Source organism: Xiphophorus hellerii, chromosome 13 (assembly GCF_003331165.1).
Source record: "Xiphophorus hellerii strain 12219 chromosome 13, Xiphophorus_hellerii-4.1, whole genome shotgun sequence".
Lineage (NCBI taxonomy): Eukaryota > Metazoa > Chordata > Actinopteri > Cyprinodontiformes > Poeciliidae > Xiphophorus > Xiphophorus hellerii.
In genome coordinates, this window is record NC_045684.1 from 26112333 (window position 1) to 26126422 (window position 14090).

The 14090-nt window shown below is 37.8% G+C and overlaps 1 protein-coding gene across 3 annotated transcripts; it reads left to right on the forward strand.

Moving 5' to 3' along the window:
* The first annotated feature begins 414 nt into the window (after nt 1-414).
* Nucleotides 415-13632, forward strand: atat1 (alpha tubulin acetyltransferase 1). Of its 3 annotated transcripts, XM_032581763.1 has the most exons (12): nt 415-770; nt 1338-1398; nt 1649-1740; nt 2345-2402; nt 2483-2596; nt 3896-3997; nt 4461-4506; nt 5347-5415; nt 6195-6408; nt 11002-11087; nt 12500-12554; nt 13242-13632. In XM_032581763.1, the coding sequence occupies exons 1-12, from the start codon at nt 679-681 to the stop codon at nt 13537-13539; spliced, it is 1287 nt and encodes a 428-aa protein (XP_032437654.1). In that variant the 5' UTR covers nt 415-678; the 3' UTR covers nt 13540-13632. The 3 variants fall into 3 exon arrangements, with proteins under 3 accessions (XP_032437654.1, XP_032437655.1, XP_032437656.1); XM_032581764.1 differs by lacking the exon at nt 5347-5415; XM_032581765.1 differs by lacking the exons at nt 11002-11087; nt 12500-12554; nt 13242-13632 and adding an exon at nt 8177-8492.
* The last annotated feature ends 458 nt before the right edge of the window (nt 13633-14090 follow it).

Below are 14090 nucleotides of genomic sequence, written 5' to 3' on the forward strand. Positions count from 1 at the left end.
CTATATATATATATATATATATATATATATATATATATATATATATATATATATATATATATATATATATATATATATATATAGTGTCGATTCAAATATTCATCGGGTCTTGTGCGGGACCTCAGATTTTAAAACATTCTAAATGAACTAAGAATCAATCACCGCCTGGGTTGCTATCCTTTTCCTGTTATCCATTTACCGTAAAACCAGAACTTTCTGCTCCTTTACAATTTTTAGTAGAATTACTAAGAAAGAAGTTAATTTTATGAAATTGTGCCTTACTTTGTATGCATGGTAATAACTACACTGTGTATTGCTCTGACGCCCCTTTGGAGATGTTGATTGCAAGTCTGCAAAAAATAGAACAAGGACCGTGCTCTCAATAACTTACGGCTTATTACGGTAACACTGGGAGTGACGCTGTGCCTTAGCGACACAATGAAGTAGCGGTGTAAATAACCCCTGTAGATGAAACAGCATTATTTAGTTTTTTGTAGAATTAGAAATTGGAGTCTTAAATGGTTGTGGTGTTTCGGTTTCGACGGTTAAGCGGTGAATATCTTTGAAGTGACTCGCTAAATTATTTAGTGGTTGCTTAGTGAGACTGAAACCTCTCATCTAGCTAACCTCCTTCAGCCTTGTACTGTAGTATATCACAGCTATCAGCAAGTCTGCGCCATGGAGTTTCCTTTTGACATTAATCAGTTGTTCTCTGAGAGGATCTCCATTCTGGACCAGAATCTTGTTGCAAGTCGCCAATCTAAAGAAAAGTAGGTTAAAACATGACGATGTGTTTACGCAAATAACTGCTCCGTTTATCTGTGCTGCTCACTTGGCTTCAGAAAATCACTGTTGAATCACCTTCTTTTAAAGTCTGGACTGTAGTCAGCAGTTCTTGAAGGTCTCAGAAACTTGACCATTAAAATCTATCTGTCTATTTATTTATCCATCCATCTATCCATCCCTCCAGGTTTATTTAATATAGCACATTTCAGTAGCAAGGCAGTTCAAACTGCTTTACATAATAAAACTACAAAATTGCAAAGTTATAAAGAAACCACCATACAGGCAACAGTAGAAGAAACATAAAATTTTTATGTTTTTTGGTGATGAGTGCCATCACCAAAATCATACACATCAAATATGTTGGTCAATGTTGTTTTTTTTATTTTATTATGGTTCAAAAGCAACTCTAAAAAGGTCGGATTTTGTCTTGCTTTAAAGAAACTAAGTATTTCAGCTGTTTTGCAGTTTTCTGGAAGTTTATTCTAGATTTGTGGTGCATAGAAGCTGAATCCTGCTTCTCCATGTTTGTTTTGCTGTGTGGAACTTCACAGGCCAGATCTTCGGGTCAAAATTGCAACAGTTCTTGATGAACTTGGGGAAGCCTCAGCAAAGGTGAGTTCTTGTTTTTTTTGTGTGAGGGTTGTTTGGGGGTTGATCAGGTAAAAGGATCTTCTGATGAACAAATATTTCTAATTTTTTACAAAATGGTTTTCCACATCACATATTGACAACAGATTCACTGCAAATATCCTGCTAGGTAGTTTGGTATCACTGCATGCACCATGCTTAACATGGACCAAGGAAAGCAAAGTTTCTTAACATTTTTGAATGTAATCATGTTTATTCTTTGGTGCTACTACAGGCACAAGACCTCCCAGCTCCTATAACAAGTGCTTCCAAGCTGCAGTTCCAGAAGCATCAGCTGTACCTGATGAAGGACGGAGAGAGCAGCCGGTAAACCTCACTTCCTTGCTTTCACTCCCTTTCCACTATTGTTTCATGGACTAACATGTTCATAACATTTAAATTTAATGTGTTTTTTTCCTCACTCATTTTCTTTCTTCCAAATCTTGCAGTCTGAACAAAGTCTTAGAACATATTTCTATTTTTACTTATTAGAACTGGTAGAATTTATTTAAAGTAGTTACATTGACTCCCTGGGAATAATCTCAACAGGATTCAGGTGAAGCTTTTCCGAGCTTAATATTTTCCTGCTTTGTCCATCCCAACGGGATAAAGCAGAACATTCCTCAGAAGATTCATTATAATATCTTGGCTTTCCTAGCTGGAAAAATATAGATTTCATAAATACTATTTACAGTTCAGATATTCTGAAGAACAATTATCAGAATCAGTGTTTATAATATTGCAAAGGAAAAAGCACTCCTTGGAAATGATTTTTGGCAGGATGCGATCAGGTGTCATGACTTCATGCTCTGCATATTGATGATATATTTGGTCAGCTAGAACAGTTGGCTACTTATGGTATATGTGTGTAATATGTTGTAAAATGATGTTAATTACATTAAAAGAGCTCTCTCATGTATTCTACACACAGAGGACGGGGTGTGGTTGTGGGATTTCTGAAGGTTGGCTACAAGAAGTTATTTCTGCTTGTGAGTCTGTAACTTTATTTTGATACAGTTATTCATTTTCTTATTCCAAATCACAGTTCTTTAACTCTTATTTGTTTTAGGATCGAAATGGTGTGCACATCGAAGTAGAGCCACTGTGTGTTTTGGATTTCTACATTGCAGAAAACTTACAGCGACATGGCTATGGGCTAGAACTATTCAATTTTATGTTACAGGTAAAGCTTTTAGATATTTCACCATAAAAATCGGGTAATAAAATATGAATAAGAGTTGTAATGATGCATGTGAGCCAGCAGGGGGATCAACAGGTCTTATTCTGTATCCTAATTAGAAACTAGTTGTTCCAGACTTATTTAAAATAGACATGGTTAGGTGATCAAATATTGGTCAAACAAAATCACTTTCAACAAGAATGAGAAAAAAACAGTCTCAGAGAGAGGGTTACACAGAAGGGGACACTGACAGAAATGCAAACAGTTCCACTTTATTAAGTGCAAGAAAAGTTTATCATCTTGTTTAGTAAAATCATTTTGCTGGTTGGATAGTGTGTATGTTCTTTTTCCAGCGGAAGAAGAACATACACACTAACTATGGCTGTCTCATGCATTTATACTGTAACTAAATACTTAAATCTTTTTGTGTGCTGCAACTGACTCACACTGTGTTGAATTGTATGTATTCTCGTGAGTTGGACTTGGACTGTTTACTGTTTGCTATTTATAATTTATGTGGAAGACTTAACTTCACACTATAGTGGTGGTCACCAAACGGACCGCAGTTTGGGTCACTGATTGAATGTTTTTCAACTTGCACCATTTACCACCCTAACGGTAGTACATTTTGTTTTGCACATATTTTGCAGACTTTCTAAACTTTACGGATCTTATGGTAATACAGCTGAAGTCTGTGGAACTCATCCGTCTGCACCTGGAAGGTTACCTGTAGAAGTCATAAAAAAAATAATGTAGATTACCGGAGAGCACCATTTGTTCTGTCAAGCACGGGGGGCAGAACCATAATGTGTGGTATTTTGTTGCATGAAGGACTGGGCTCTTTACAAAATAAATGCGGAAAATATTAAAGGAGCATCTCAAGAAAAAGGCTAGAAAACTAAAGCTTGATCAGTGGTTAGACCAAGGATACAACCAAGCTAAGTGGTATGGAAAGAGGCGTAAGGATAACAAGGTAAAATGTCTTGTGGTGGTCATCACAAAGCCTTGATCTCTGTGCAGTAGGAAATTGAAAAGACGTGAGCTAACAAGCAGGCCTACAAACCTGACTCAGTTCCACCAGTTCTGTCAGGAAGAACTGACAGAACTCCATAAAACTGTGCGGAGAAGCTTGTGGAAGTATATCTATGTTTGACCTAAATCATGCATTTTTAACGCAGTTCTACCAAGAACTAAGTAAATGTATGTAAACTTCTGAAGAAAAATGATATCCCTCTGATTATTATTGTAGAATAGTTTTCTGCTACAGATTAACTGTTATTGTCCATTTTTTCTTTGCTGTAGCATCAGAACGTGGAGCCAGTGTTGTTGGCATATGACAGACCTTCCACCAAATTGCTGGCATTTCTGGCTAAGCATTACAATCTGAGGCAGAGCGTTCCTCAGGTGAGACATGTCATGTCTGTCCTGTGAATATCTCTTTTATGGTTTTACTTTTCTCTGACAACCACAGAAGATAAAATATAGGTTACTTTCACAAGATTTTTTTTAATCTTTATTCCACGTTAAGTCCTTCACTCTCTCCTCTTCCATTTTTAAAGCTTCTGTTTTATTAGGCCGAGCAGCAAAAGCATTGGGAAGGCCTATTATATACATAACAGCAAAGATATAATCTGGCAGAACCCCATAAACTAGAAAGCTGATCAAGTAAATAAATCTATCTCTGAAACTTACAGTTAAGTTCAACTAATTTGTTAATCTGATTTAGTTCAGGAGGTGAACATGCTGAGGTGTTTTGCTGTGCGGCAGCTGCTGGAAGCCCCATTAAATGTGTCCTGTGATATAAATGTGCTGTTCTCAGAATGAACATTGTTATTGTTTGATGTAACTTTTTTATCACTGTGTGCAGGTCAATAACTTTGTTGCCTTTGAGGACTTCTTCCACAAAAGAGCAGGTAATTTTTAACCGTTTTATTTTTTTATGGCAGTTGTTACATTTTGCTCATGAGCAGAGTCATCTTCAAAATATGACAAACCCATTTGCTTTCAATTTCTCCTCTGTCTGTATATCTTTGTTTCAATGTACTCTACTATTATTATTATTATTATTATTTAAATGTACCTTTGTTCACCATGATTAAAATGAACTTTTTTTCCCTTTTTCCATTCTGCTGTAAGACGGTCTTTAGTTGGTGACAACTCAAAATGTATTTTTGCTTTAATTTCAGTTCCAAAAAAATAAAATAAATTTTAACCTAATTTCTAGGTACAATTTCTTTTTTCCTTACAGATTAGAGAACAGCCAGGTTTCTAGGAGGAGCTTATTAATTTTCTCATGTTCCTCAGCCTCATCATGTTGTTCCCTTTCTTTCCTTATAATTAGCTACAATTTTTTTATTTGCACTTTGTATCAAGAACAAAAAAATAACTTGAGTAGAATAAGTATAACACACAGTTGCCCAGAATTTCTTTTTTCATGCAACATCTGCGTTGTACATCTCAGAAGCTTCTTCTACTGCTGGTGTTTGACTTAAGTATGAAGATGCCAATGGCACTTAATGAAATTGGGTAGATGGAACAACGTTTGCAATAGTAATAGTAATAATAATAAACATGTTACTTACAATGCACTTCATGTTAATGTCAAAGTGCTACAAAATAACAGTCTGGTTTTTAACTGGCCAGTTTATGCATTTTAATCTTTTTGCCTTATTGGTAAGAGTGAAACTTAATTTATGAAAAAAAGAAGATGTTACCTTCCATCCAGAGCTGAGTGTACTTTATGTTTTTTACAGTGTCCCAGTTGAGAAGAGTAAAAAAGCCTGATGGAGAGATTAAGCCTTATTCTTTAATGGAAAGAGAAGGTAAACCATCATTTTAGTTATCTATAAGTTTTGGCTGAAAAGCTCAGTTTATCATTGAAGATCTCTTGAATACTGCAGGCCCACTCCATTCCATTTCCTCATTGCTATTGAATCATGCATGTGTAAAGCTATATATATACTGTATATACAGTATATATACTGTATGTATATATACAGTACAGACCAAAAGTTTGGACACAACTATGTGTCCAAACCTTTGGTCTGTACTGTATATACATGTTGCTTAATACTTTTTTTCACTGAAGGGGTCCCTCTATAAGAAAAAATGTCATTTATATATGAGAGCACTACTTTGTGCAGTTAAAACAAGTTTGCATTGTTCAATGCTTTTTAATAAGATTGGAACATTGATGGTGTATTGTGACCTTATACCACCTGACAGAGCAAGTTATAAAATCAAATTGATAACTGCTACATTGGAAACAGCAGGTTAGGCTTTTTTAAAACTTGGTGATGATCCAGTAAACTGCAGTAAACTCCCCTCCTATTGCTCATGCTGATATTCGATGTGTTGCTGCCCTGTGAAACCCTGTGAAAGCAGCAACAATGTTTGTTTTTTACTCACAGCTTTTTCTATTTATTATTTTCATAGACAACAACTGCGGAAATCCTTCTTTTTCTTTTAACTTGAGTTTAGATTATTTTTTTGCCATGAAACTTAAATAGGTATTATTTCACTGTTTTTCCAAGTTCTCCATAATCAGATATATATATTTTTTTTTGCTTAAAATAAAAATTTTGTTTTGTTTTTTTTCTAGCGGTACGCCAAGAGCAGAGGACACTTCCTTGGCCATTTGCTGCTCCTCAGTCTCCTCACCGCTCAGTATCTTCCCAGTGCTCCCAGTCTCCCAGTGCGGGCTCCTCTCCCAGGAGGGTGCTTCCATGTGTCACACATCCAGCGTTTGCTGGAGACAGCAGGGAGCAGAGCCCACATTCACCTCTGATGGACTGCTGCAGGACAAGACGTAGCAAGTAAGAGCTGCATGCACACAATTACTCTGTTCCACATTATCTGTTTATGTGCCATTACTTTATTGATATATTACTATGGCTCAAAATACGATGAAGTTGCTTTCACACCTTCACACATAGAACATTGTTTCAGAAAGCAAATGAATAGATCAATAAGACAGTGATCATAAACATGTTTTCATTAAAGGTTGATGATTGCAATAAAATTATGTTTTTATGTGGGCATAGCTTTCATAATCTCTGCATACATACTGTAAAGACAACATCTGGATGGATGTTGCAGTCACATTTGAACCAGAAAAAAGTTAGGCGTAAGAAGCAGCAAATACAGCAATAATTGATTCTTTTTGTAAGGAGAAATATTGATAACTTTTCCATTCAGTTTAAAATCTATAGGCAAACTATAGACAGAGGCGGTCCTAGCCTGTTTGGTGTCCCTCCCCTTACCCTCTCCCATTACACAAAATTGTTGACCAGGGGCACTACTGACATTCAGATCCTCCAGTTGTACGATTTTCTTTTTTAATTTTGAAAAAAATAGCGAGGGAGAGGTAAGTAGTTCAGTTATCTGACTTTGACAACCTTAACATGTAGATATTATGTGAAATTCTGTGTTTCGGTTCAGTTGCAAAATAAGAAAAAAAACCCACACCAACTCTGACAGATCACCTGTAGAGCAGGTGTTGAAATGAACTAATCACCCACCGTGGTGTTAGATTAGCTAATCGTAGTGGTAGCTAATCTACCAGCTGTTTATCATGCACCTGGAACATCTAGTCTTAAAACGTAATACTGCAACGGACTGAATGTTCTGTTCTTTGTGTGAAAATGTTTAGATTTTTTTTTTTTGTTGTGGCGTTGTTGTCAGTTGCCAGTGAATCATTTGCACTTTTTGTGTGTTGAGAATCTCACAGACTGAGCAGTCTTGATTAAATGTTACTGATTTAGTTAATAAACTAAACTTGAAAATGGTTTTGAAACTTAAAACAATAAAATTAACTCCTTTCAGCTGTTTGGATAATTGGGTCATAGAATGGTGGAGCCAGTGAATAGTACAGTACATTTAAATTATGAAATATTGTCAGATTTTCAGTAGTATTTAAATTTGGGTGAGTGTGGCATGAAAACATTTATTATCCCTAGGGTAGGCTTGACTGTAACATAATGACAAACGTTTTTTCTTGCTGCTCTAGAAAAGAGATTGATTTCTAGCTGAGTATGCAGAGGCTTTACGAGGTTGGGAACATTACTAGTGCATTTGATTTTGGGTCACACATTATGGATAGGAGGCCACTGACTCAATGCTCTAACAAAGACTCATGCTCCGTCGCACATACAGCGAAGAGTCATTGCTGGAAAACATGCACCAATCGAACTGATCCAAACAGATACCTGTTTCATAATAAACAAGGCTTTATATTTTAAATACATAGATAAACAGAACTGGATTTGCCAGTTTTGTGTTTTTGATGTTTAGGATTTATATTGTGACATTATGGGCACCTGGATTAATCCTGACTAAAAAGCTTCTCGGTTTGGATTTGAAGATGGAAACAATTCATCCCATTAATCTGGTTTTCCACTAGTCCACTATGTAGATCTGCATAGAGACTGGTCACTGATCACCTTGTTTGTCATAATTGATAACTGATTAGTAATAGTGTATCTCTTTCTCTCTTTTGTCTTCTATTGTTTTTTTGTTCACCCATTTTACATACTTTGTTCTTTTTAACACCATTTCCATGTCTGTCTGGTAATTCGTCGACAGTTCCCTCAGTAGATCTCAGCTGGGTTTTAATTAACCCTGGAACTGATGTTTGTTTCAAACAACCGCTCCACTGTCTTAGTTTGATATTGATGCTGTTTTTTTCCTGATTAGGAATAGAAAAGCTGCTGGTTTTAGAATAAGGATATGACTTTCACCTGAATAGAATGACAAATTCCCAAATTGATTTCAGTTCTAAGTTTAGCACAGTGAACCAACTCTGCTTGTCTTTTTTAACCCATTAAATTCTAAGATAGGATTTTGGTTTTAACTCAAATGCACATGAACTTGTATCAATGAAATAAAATCTTTTTTTTCAGATTGCTTCTTCTTTTTGTCCTTAAAAGTTGGTGTCTGCTTGTTGAGGATTAATTCTCTGAGGTAACAAGTTTAGGAAGGAAAGCCTGATTCATCCCTTATTTGTTGTCTCAAAGAAATCTGTTCTCTCTGCAGCAACACAAAACTAGACCCTGAGGTTTTAAATCCAGGCTCCTCTTTCCCTCCACTATTACACCTTTACACCACAAACAGTAAGGGCACCGATGGCTTAGTACAATCCACATATGGAGCAAGCTGGACATGGTGCCAATCATACAGACATAGTTGTTGGTTTGGACCTTCCTTTCTGCAGCAAGACATACAAAATTAATCATTTTGTATGAGACACAGTATAAACCCTCTCCAGGTTTAATTATGTACATCACAACCAAACTTCAGTAACTACCTCAGGAACTCTGAAATGACAAAGATCTGGTTCAATGTTCCATAGTTGTATACAAGACACATATCTTGTCTGAAGTCTGGAGAGACTTCTGTTTACCACCCCATAGAAATCATTTGCAGGTCTACTGAAAAGTGTGATCACAGTTGGAACCCACTTTTAATGATCTTTTTAAAGGACCACTAACTCTGTCACTGCCATGCAACTTTGAAGGAGTGTGTCATCAGAGACCGTCCAGAGTTCTCAGGGTACATTCTCATAAGATCATAAAAGTAATCAGACTCATCTGCATATATATATATATGTCCTTAAAAGTTGGACATATATATATATATATATATATATATATATATATATATATATATATATATATACACTGCCTATATATATATATATATATACACTGCCTGGCCAAAAAAAAAGTCGCCACCAAAAAATGGTCACACTCTCTAATATTTTGTTGGACCGCCTTTAGCTTTGATTACAGCCCGCATTCGCTGTGGCATTGTTTCAATAAGCTTCTGCAGTGTCACAAGATTTATTTCCATCCAGTGTTGCATTAATCTTTCACCAAGATCTTGTATTGATGATGGGAGAGTCTGACCACTGCGCAAAGCCTTCTCCAGCACATCCCAAAGATTCTCAATGGGGTTAAGGTCTGGACTCTGTGGTGGCCAATCCATGTGTGAAAAAGATGTCTCATTCTCCCTGAACCACTCTTTCACAATGTGAGCCCGATGAATCCTGGCATTGTCATCTTGGAATATGCCCGTTCCATTTGGGAAGACAAAATCCATTGATGGAATAACCTGGTCATTCAGTATATTCAGGTAGTCAGCTGACCTCATTCTTTGGGCACACAATGTTGCTGAACCTAAACCTGACCAACTGCAGCAACCCCAGATCATAGCACTGCCCCCACAGGCTTGTACAGTAGGCACTAGGCATGATGGGTGCATCACTTCACCTGCCTCTCTTCTTACCCTGATGCACCCATCACTCTGGAACAGGGTAAATCTGGACTCATCAGACCACATGACCCTCTTCCATTCCTCCAGAGTCCAATCTTTTTTTTTTTTTTTCAATTTTTTTTTTTTCTCCGAAGAGTTTTTGCGGCACTAGTGGCTCGTATACATATATATATTTTTTTAGACAATAGGCAGACAGGAAGGAGGGTGAGGAGAGGGGGGAGACATGCGGCAAAGGTCGTCGGGACCGGGAGTCGAACTCGCGACATCCGCGTCGAGGACTAAGGCCTCCAAACGTGGGGCGTGCTAACCCCCTGTGCCACCACAGCACGCCCCAGAGTCCAATCTTTATGCTCCCTAGCAAACTGAAGCCTTTTTTTCTGGTTAGCCTTACTGATTAGAGGTTTTCTTACGGCTACACAGCTGTTCAATCCCAACCTCTTGAGTTCCCTTCGCATTGTGCGTGTGGAAATGCTTTTGCGTTCACAATTAAACATACTCCTGAGTTCTGCTGTTGTTTTTCTTCGATTTGATTTGACCAAACGTTTAAGTAATCGCCGATCACGATCATTCAGGATTTTTTTCCGACCACATTTCTTCCTGGAAGACGATGGTTCCCCACCATCCTTCCAGTTTTTAATGATGCGTTGGACAGTTCTTAACCCAATTCTAGTAGTTTCTGCAATCTCCTTAGATGTTTTCTCTGCTTGATGCATGCTAATGATTTGACCCTTCTTAAACAGACTAACGTCTTTTCCACGACCACAGGATGTGTCTTTTGCCATGGTTGTTTAAGAAATGAGGAGTTACTCATTGCATCAGCTGGGGTTAAATAACTTGTTGCCAGCTGAAAGATAATCGCCTATGCAGTACTTATCCAATAGGAGGCTTGTACCTATTTGCTTAGTTAAATCCAGGTGGCGACTTTTTTTTTGGCTAGGCAGTGTATATAATTGCCTGTGCTTATGTTTGAACCTTTGTTTTTTTCAGTTTTATACATTTGAGTTATTTTTTTATTCTTATCATTCGTTTATTTTTGCTTGGCTTCCCCCCCATCCCTTAGTTCACTTGCTTTTCCTGGCTTTTTGTCACCATTTCTGTTCTGTTTGTATCATTGGTTTCTGTGCACTTTTCTCCAGTAGCGAAAAGGGTTTAGTTGCCAGATCCAACCTGTACAGTCGACACATGGACATCAGACATGCTGGACTCCTGGACAGAAACTCAAGTAAGATTTGATTAGCCATTTGAAATGTTGAGTGTAAACAGTTTTACTTACAGGAGATTTTTAGTCATTAAATCCAGGTTTTCAGGTTTCTATAGTCATTGAGTTATTGTATCCAAACTATTCATGAGTGAATAGATTAGGATTTCTTTCCGCTTCGTGCAGAAAAGACAGACGTCATTGTCTTTGGTCCAGAATCAGTGATAATCTTTTCTGGATGAGACCAAAAACCACACAGCCTGTAAAGACCTGTGTGTCCTCAGAAACTCACATCAGAATTTTTATGTTTGAGAAAGAGATTTAGTACAATAGCATCCCTTTGCTGCACTATCTAGCAAATTTCCCTCACCTAAATCTCATTGGGAATGTTTTAGGACTTGATAAGTTTTGAAAAACTGATCTTCTGGAAAACCTTGCCTCAAGTGCTCCTCAGCAAATTTGTGAGGTGAACAAAAAGAACTGAATCTCTTTTCCTACTTTTTGTTTTGGGAATTTTGGGTTAACCTTTCGAATACTTGAACCCTGATTGAGTTTAAATGTTTCAGTAACTGATCATGTGTTTAAAAATGTAAAGCAAAAGCTATACTTCCAACAATTCAATAGCATGGAATGTAAATACTTGTAACATTTTTTGTAGCCTTTAGATTTTGAGGCTGGAAGGTGTGAAGTGTTTTTGTTAAAGTTAATTTATTTTCGTCCAAGCAACTTTGCACATTAGAGTCACTCTTAGTGACTCCCTGTGTGGAAAAAGAAAACTACATGTACAATGTGTAATGGACCTACTGGTGGTTTCCTATGGAGAACCAATTCTGACATAATTAAAAATAGAAGCATACAGTAAATACATATATGTTGTTTTTCCTTTTTATCACACACATGTTTTTGTCAAGAAATATATAAGTCTTCTTTTGTGTTGTCCTTATACAACGCAAAAACGTTTGTTCGTTTTACATTGCCTCGTCTTATTTTACTTTTCCTTATGTATTTCTGGCTCATTATGCAAATGAGGAGGGCGGGGTCTTAAAGCTTCAACTTCTGTGGCCGCTTCATCCAAACTATGAAAAACGTAACGGTGAATCTTTGAGACCATGAAACTGAAACACACGTTCTATCTGAGCGTTCACACAAAAAATAATTAAGTCAGGAGTTATAGCATTATTTTCTAATAAAGTTACTAAGCTTCAGCTGATAAACTGCTGGCCACCTCTTGATGCCAAGCATATTTTAATGCTGACCAACCAACAGGCACTGCCCTGCTCATTTGCATAATGAGGCAGAAATGCATAAGGAAAAGTTAAAAAAAAGAGATGAGGCAATGTAAAAAGAACAAACGCTTATATAAACTTATATAAGTTGTCAGAATTGGTCCTCCAGAGTTTTCAGCCTCCTGATGTGTAAATACCCACTGCCTCCAGGTTGGACACCAATGGGAGATCAGACATGTGCACTGGGCTGGAAAAACGAACACAGGTTGGCAAGTATTCACACACCACTGAGTGGACATTTACTGTACTTTACAGCTCTGACTGTTGGCTAGATAAAGACAGTAAATTAGACTGAGTGACTAAAACTGTGTGCAAAGAAAATGTATGTGGCAAAAAATATGTCAACAGAAAAAGACTGCCGTTTTTGTGTGGAATAAGTTTGGACACTTATAGCTAAAGTCAGGTTTAACACTGCATCCCAGTTTAACACTGTCCGTCCTTATGGACGGACAGTGTTAAACTGTGGTTTAGACCCTCCCTATTATTTGCAGTCAATGATAAATTCAGGTCTTGTGCTGGCGGCTAAGCTTGGGCTGCTATCACCTTGCTGGTGACTTTGGCTGCAGCAAACAGATCTGCATCTGTGGCACTCCAGTCATAGCAAAACGTAAACAAGCTAAGGCTACAGCTCAAGCTCCTGAAGGAATGTTTGTGTCTTGCTCTTGGCATGTCTCTGCCTGCCTTCAAGGCCAGACACTGACACACCCTTCAGCTGGCTGAGAGCTTAAAGGAGCATTCCTCACATCTCCCATCATTTCAATAAGGTTATTAAATACAGAATTTGTAAAAGTGATTTTACTGACATTTAGGCTTTGGCAGTTATCTAATTGAAATTGTCAGATGCAAATATTCAAACACCTTGCTTGTTTTCCCTTTGCCCTCATGACTCCAGTATTGTCTCTCTGTTGAGGAGAGCCCAGCCTGGCCTGGCAGCGCCGCCTGGACCCCAGAGTGATGATGTTTACAGCCTGACTACCACAGATGGCACAAAGAAGCACCTGAATTCAGCAACGTCAGACAAGACTAAAGTGTTGGACAATAAACAGAGCTCATCTGAAGGCAACCACAAACCTCTAGAGAAAGATCATATCAGAAAACAGCCAGACTGGTCATGGGCAGTGGGAGGAAACTACTCCACTGCACAGTGGGTCAAGCAGAATCAGGTTTACAGAAGCACCCGCCCTTGGTAATCAGGAACATCTAACATGGATGACCAAGATAAACACAGTAGCCACACATGGATAAGCTGGACTGTGGTATTAAATTAAGCAGAATGTTCCAAACCAATGTTTCTGAGTCGGTTGTTGAGCGTGGAGTGCAGTTTTGAATCTGTGACAACTGAACAGTCACACTTCCATGATACTGTACTGTAACAGTTTTACTTTAAATTCAGTTTCAGTGAAGCCAAAATACTTGAGTCAGATGTTTGTTGTTATTGGAACTCCACAGTTTCCAATAACCTGTGACATTGAGGGGAAAAATCCACTAAATCCACTGGTCAGTCTGGTGCCACGTTAGGGCTCCATGGTAGCACACTTAGTAGCCCTGTTGCTTAGCAGCAAGAAGGTCCTGAGTTCAAATCCCTGCTCTTCTTTCTGCTTGGAGTTTGCATGTTCTCCTCTTACGTGTGTGGGTTCTCTCCGGGTACCCCGGCTTCCTCCCACAGTTCACAAACAGAACCAATATGCTGGAATAAAAAACTCTTTATTGAATTCATGTGTACCAGCAGCAAGCTAAAGGT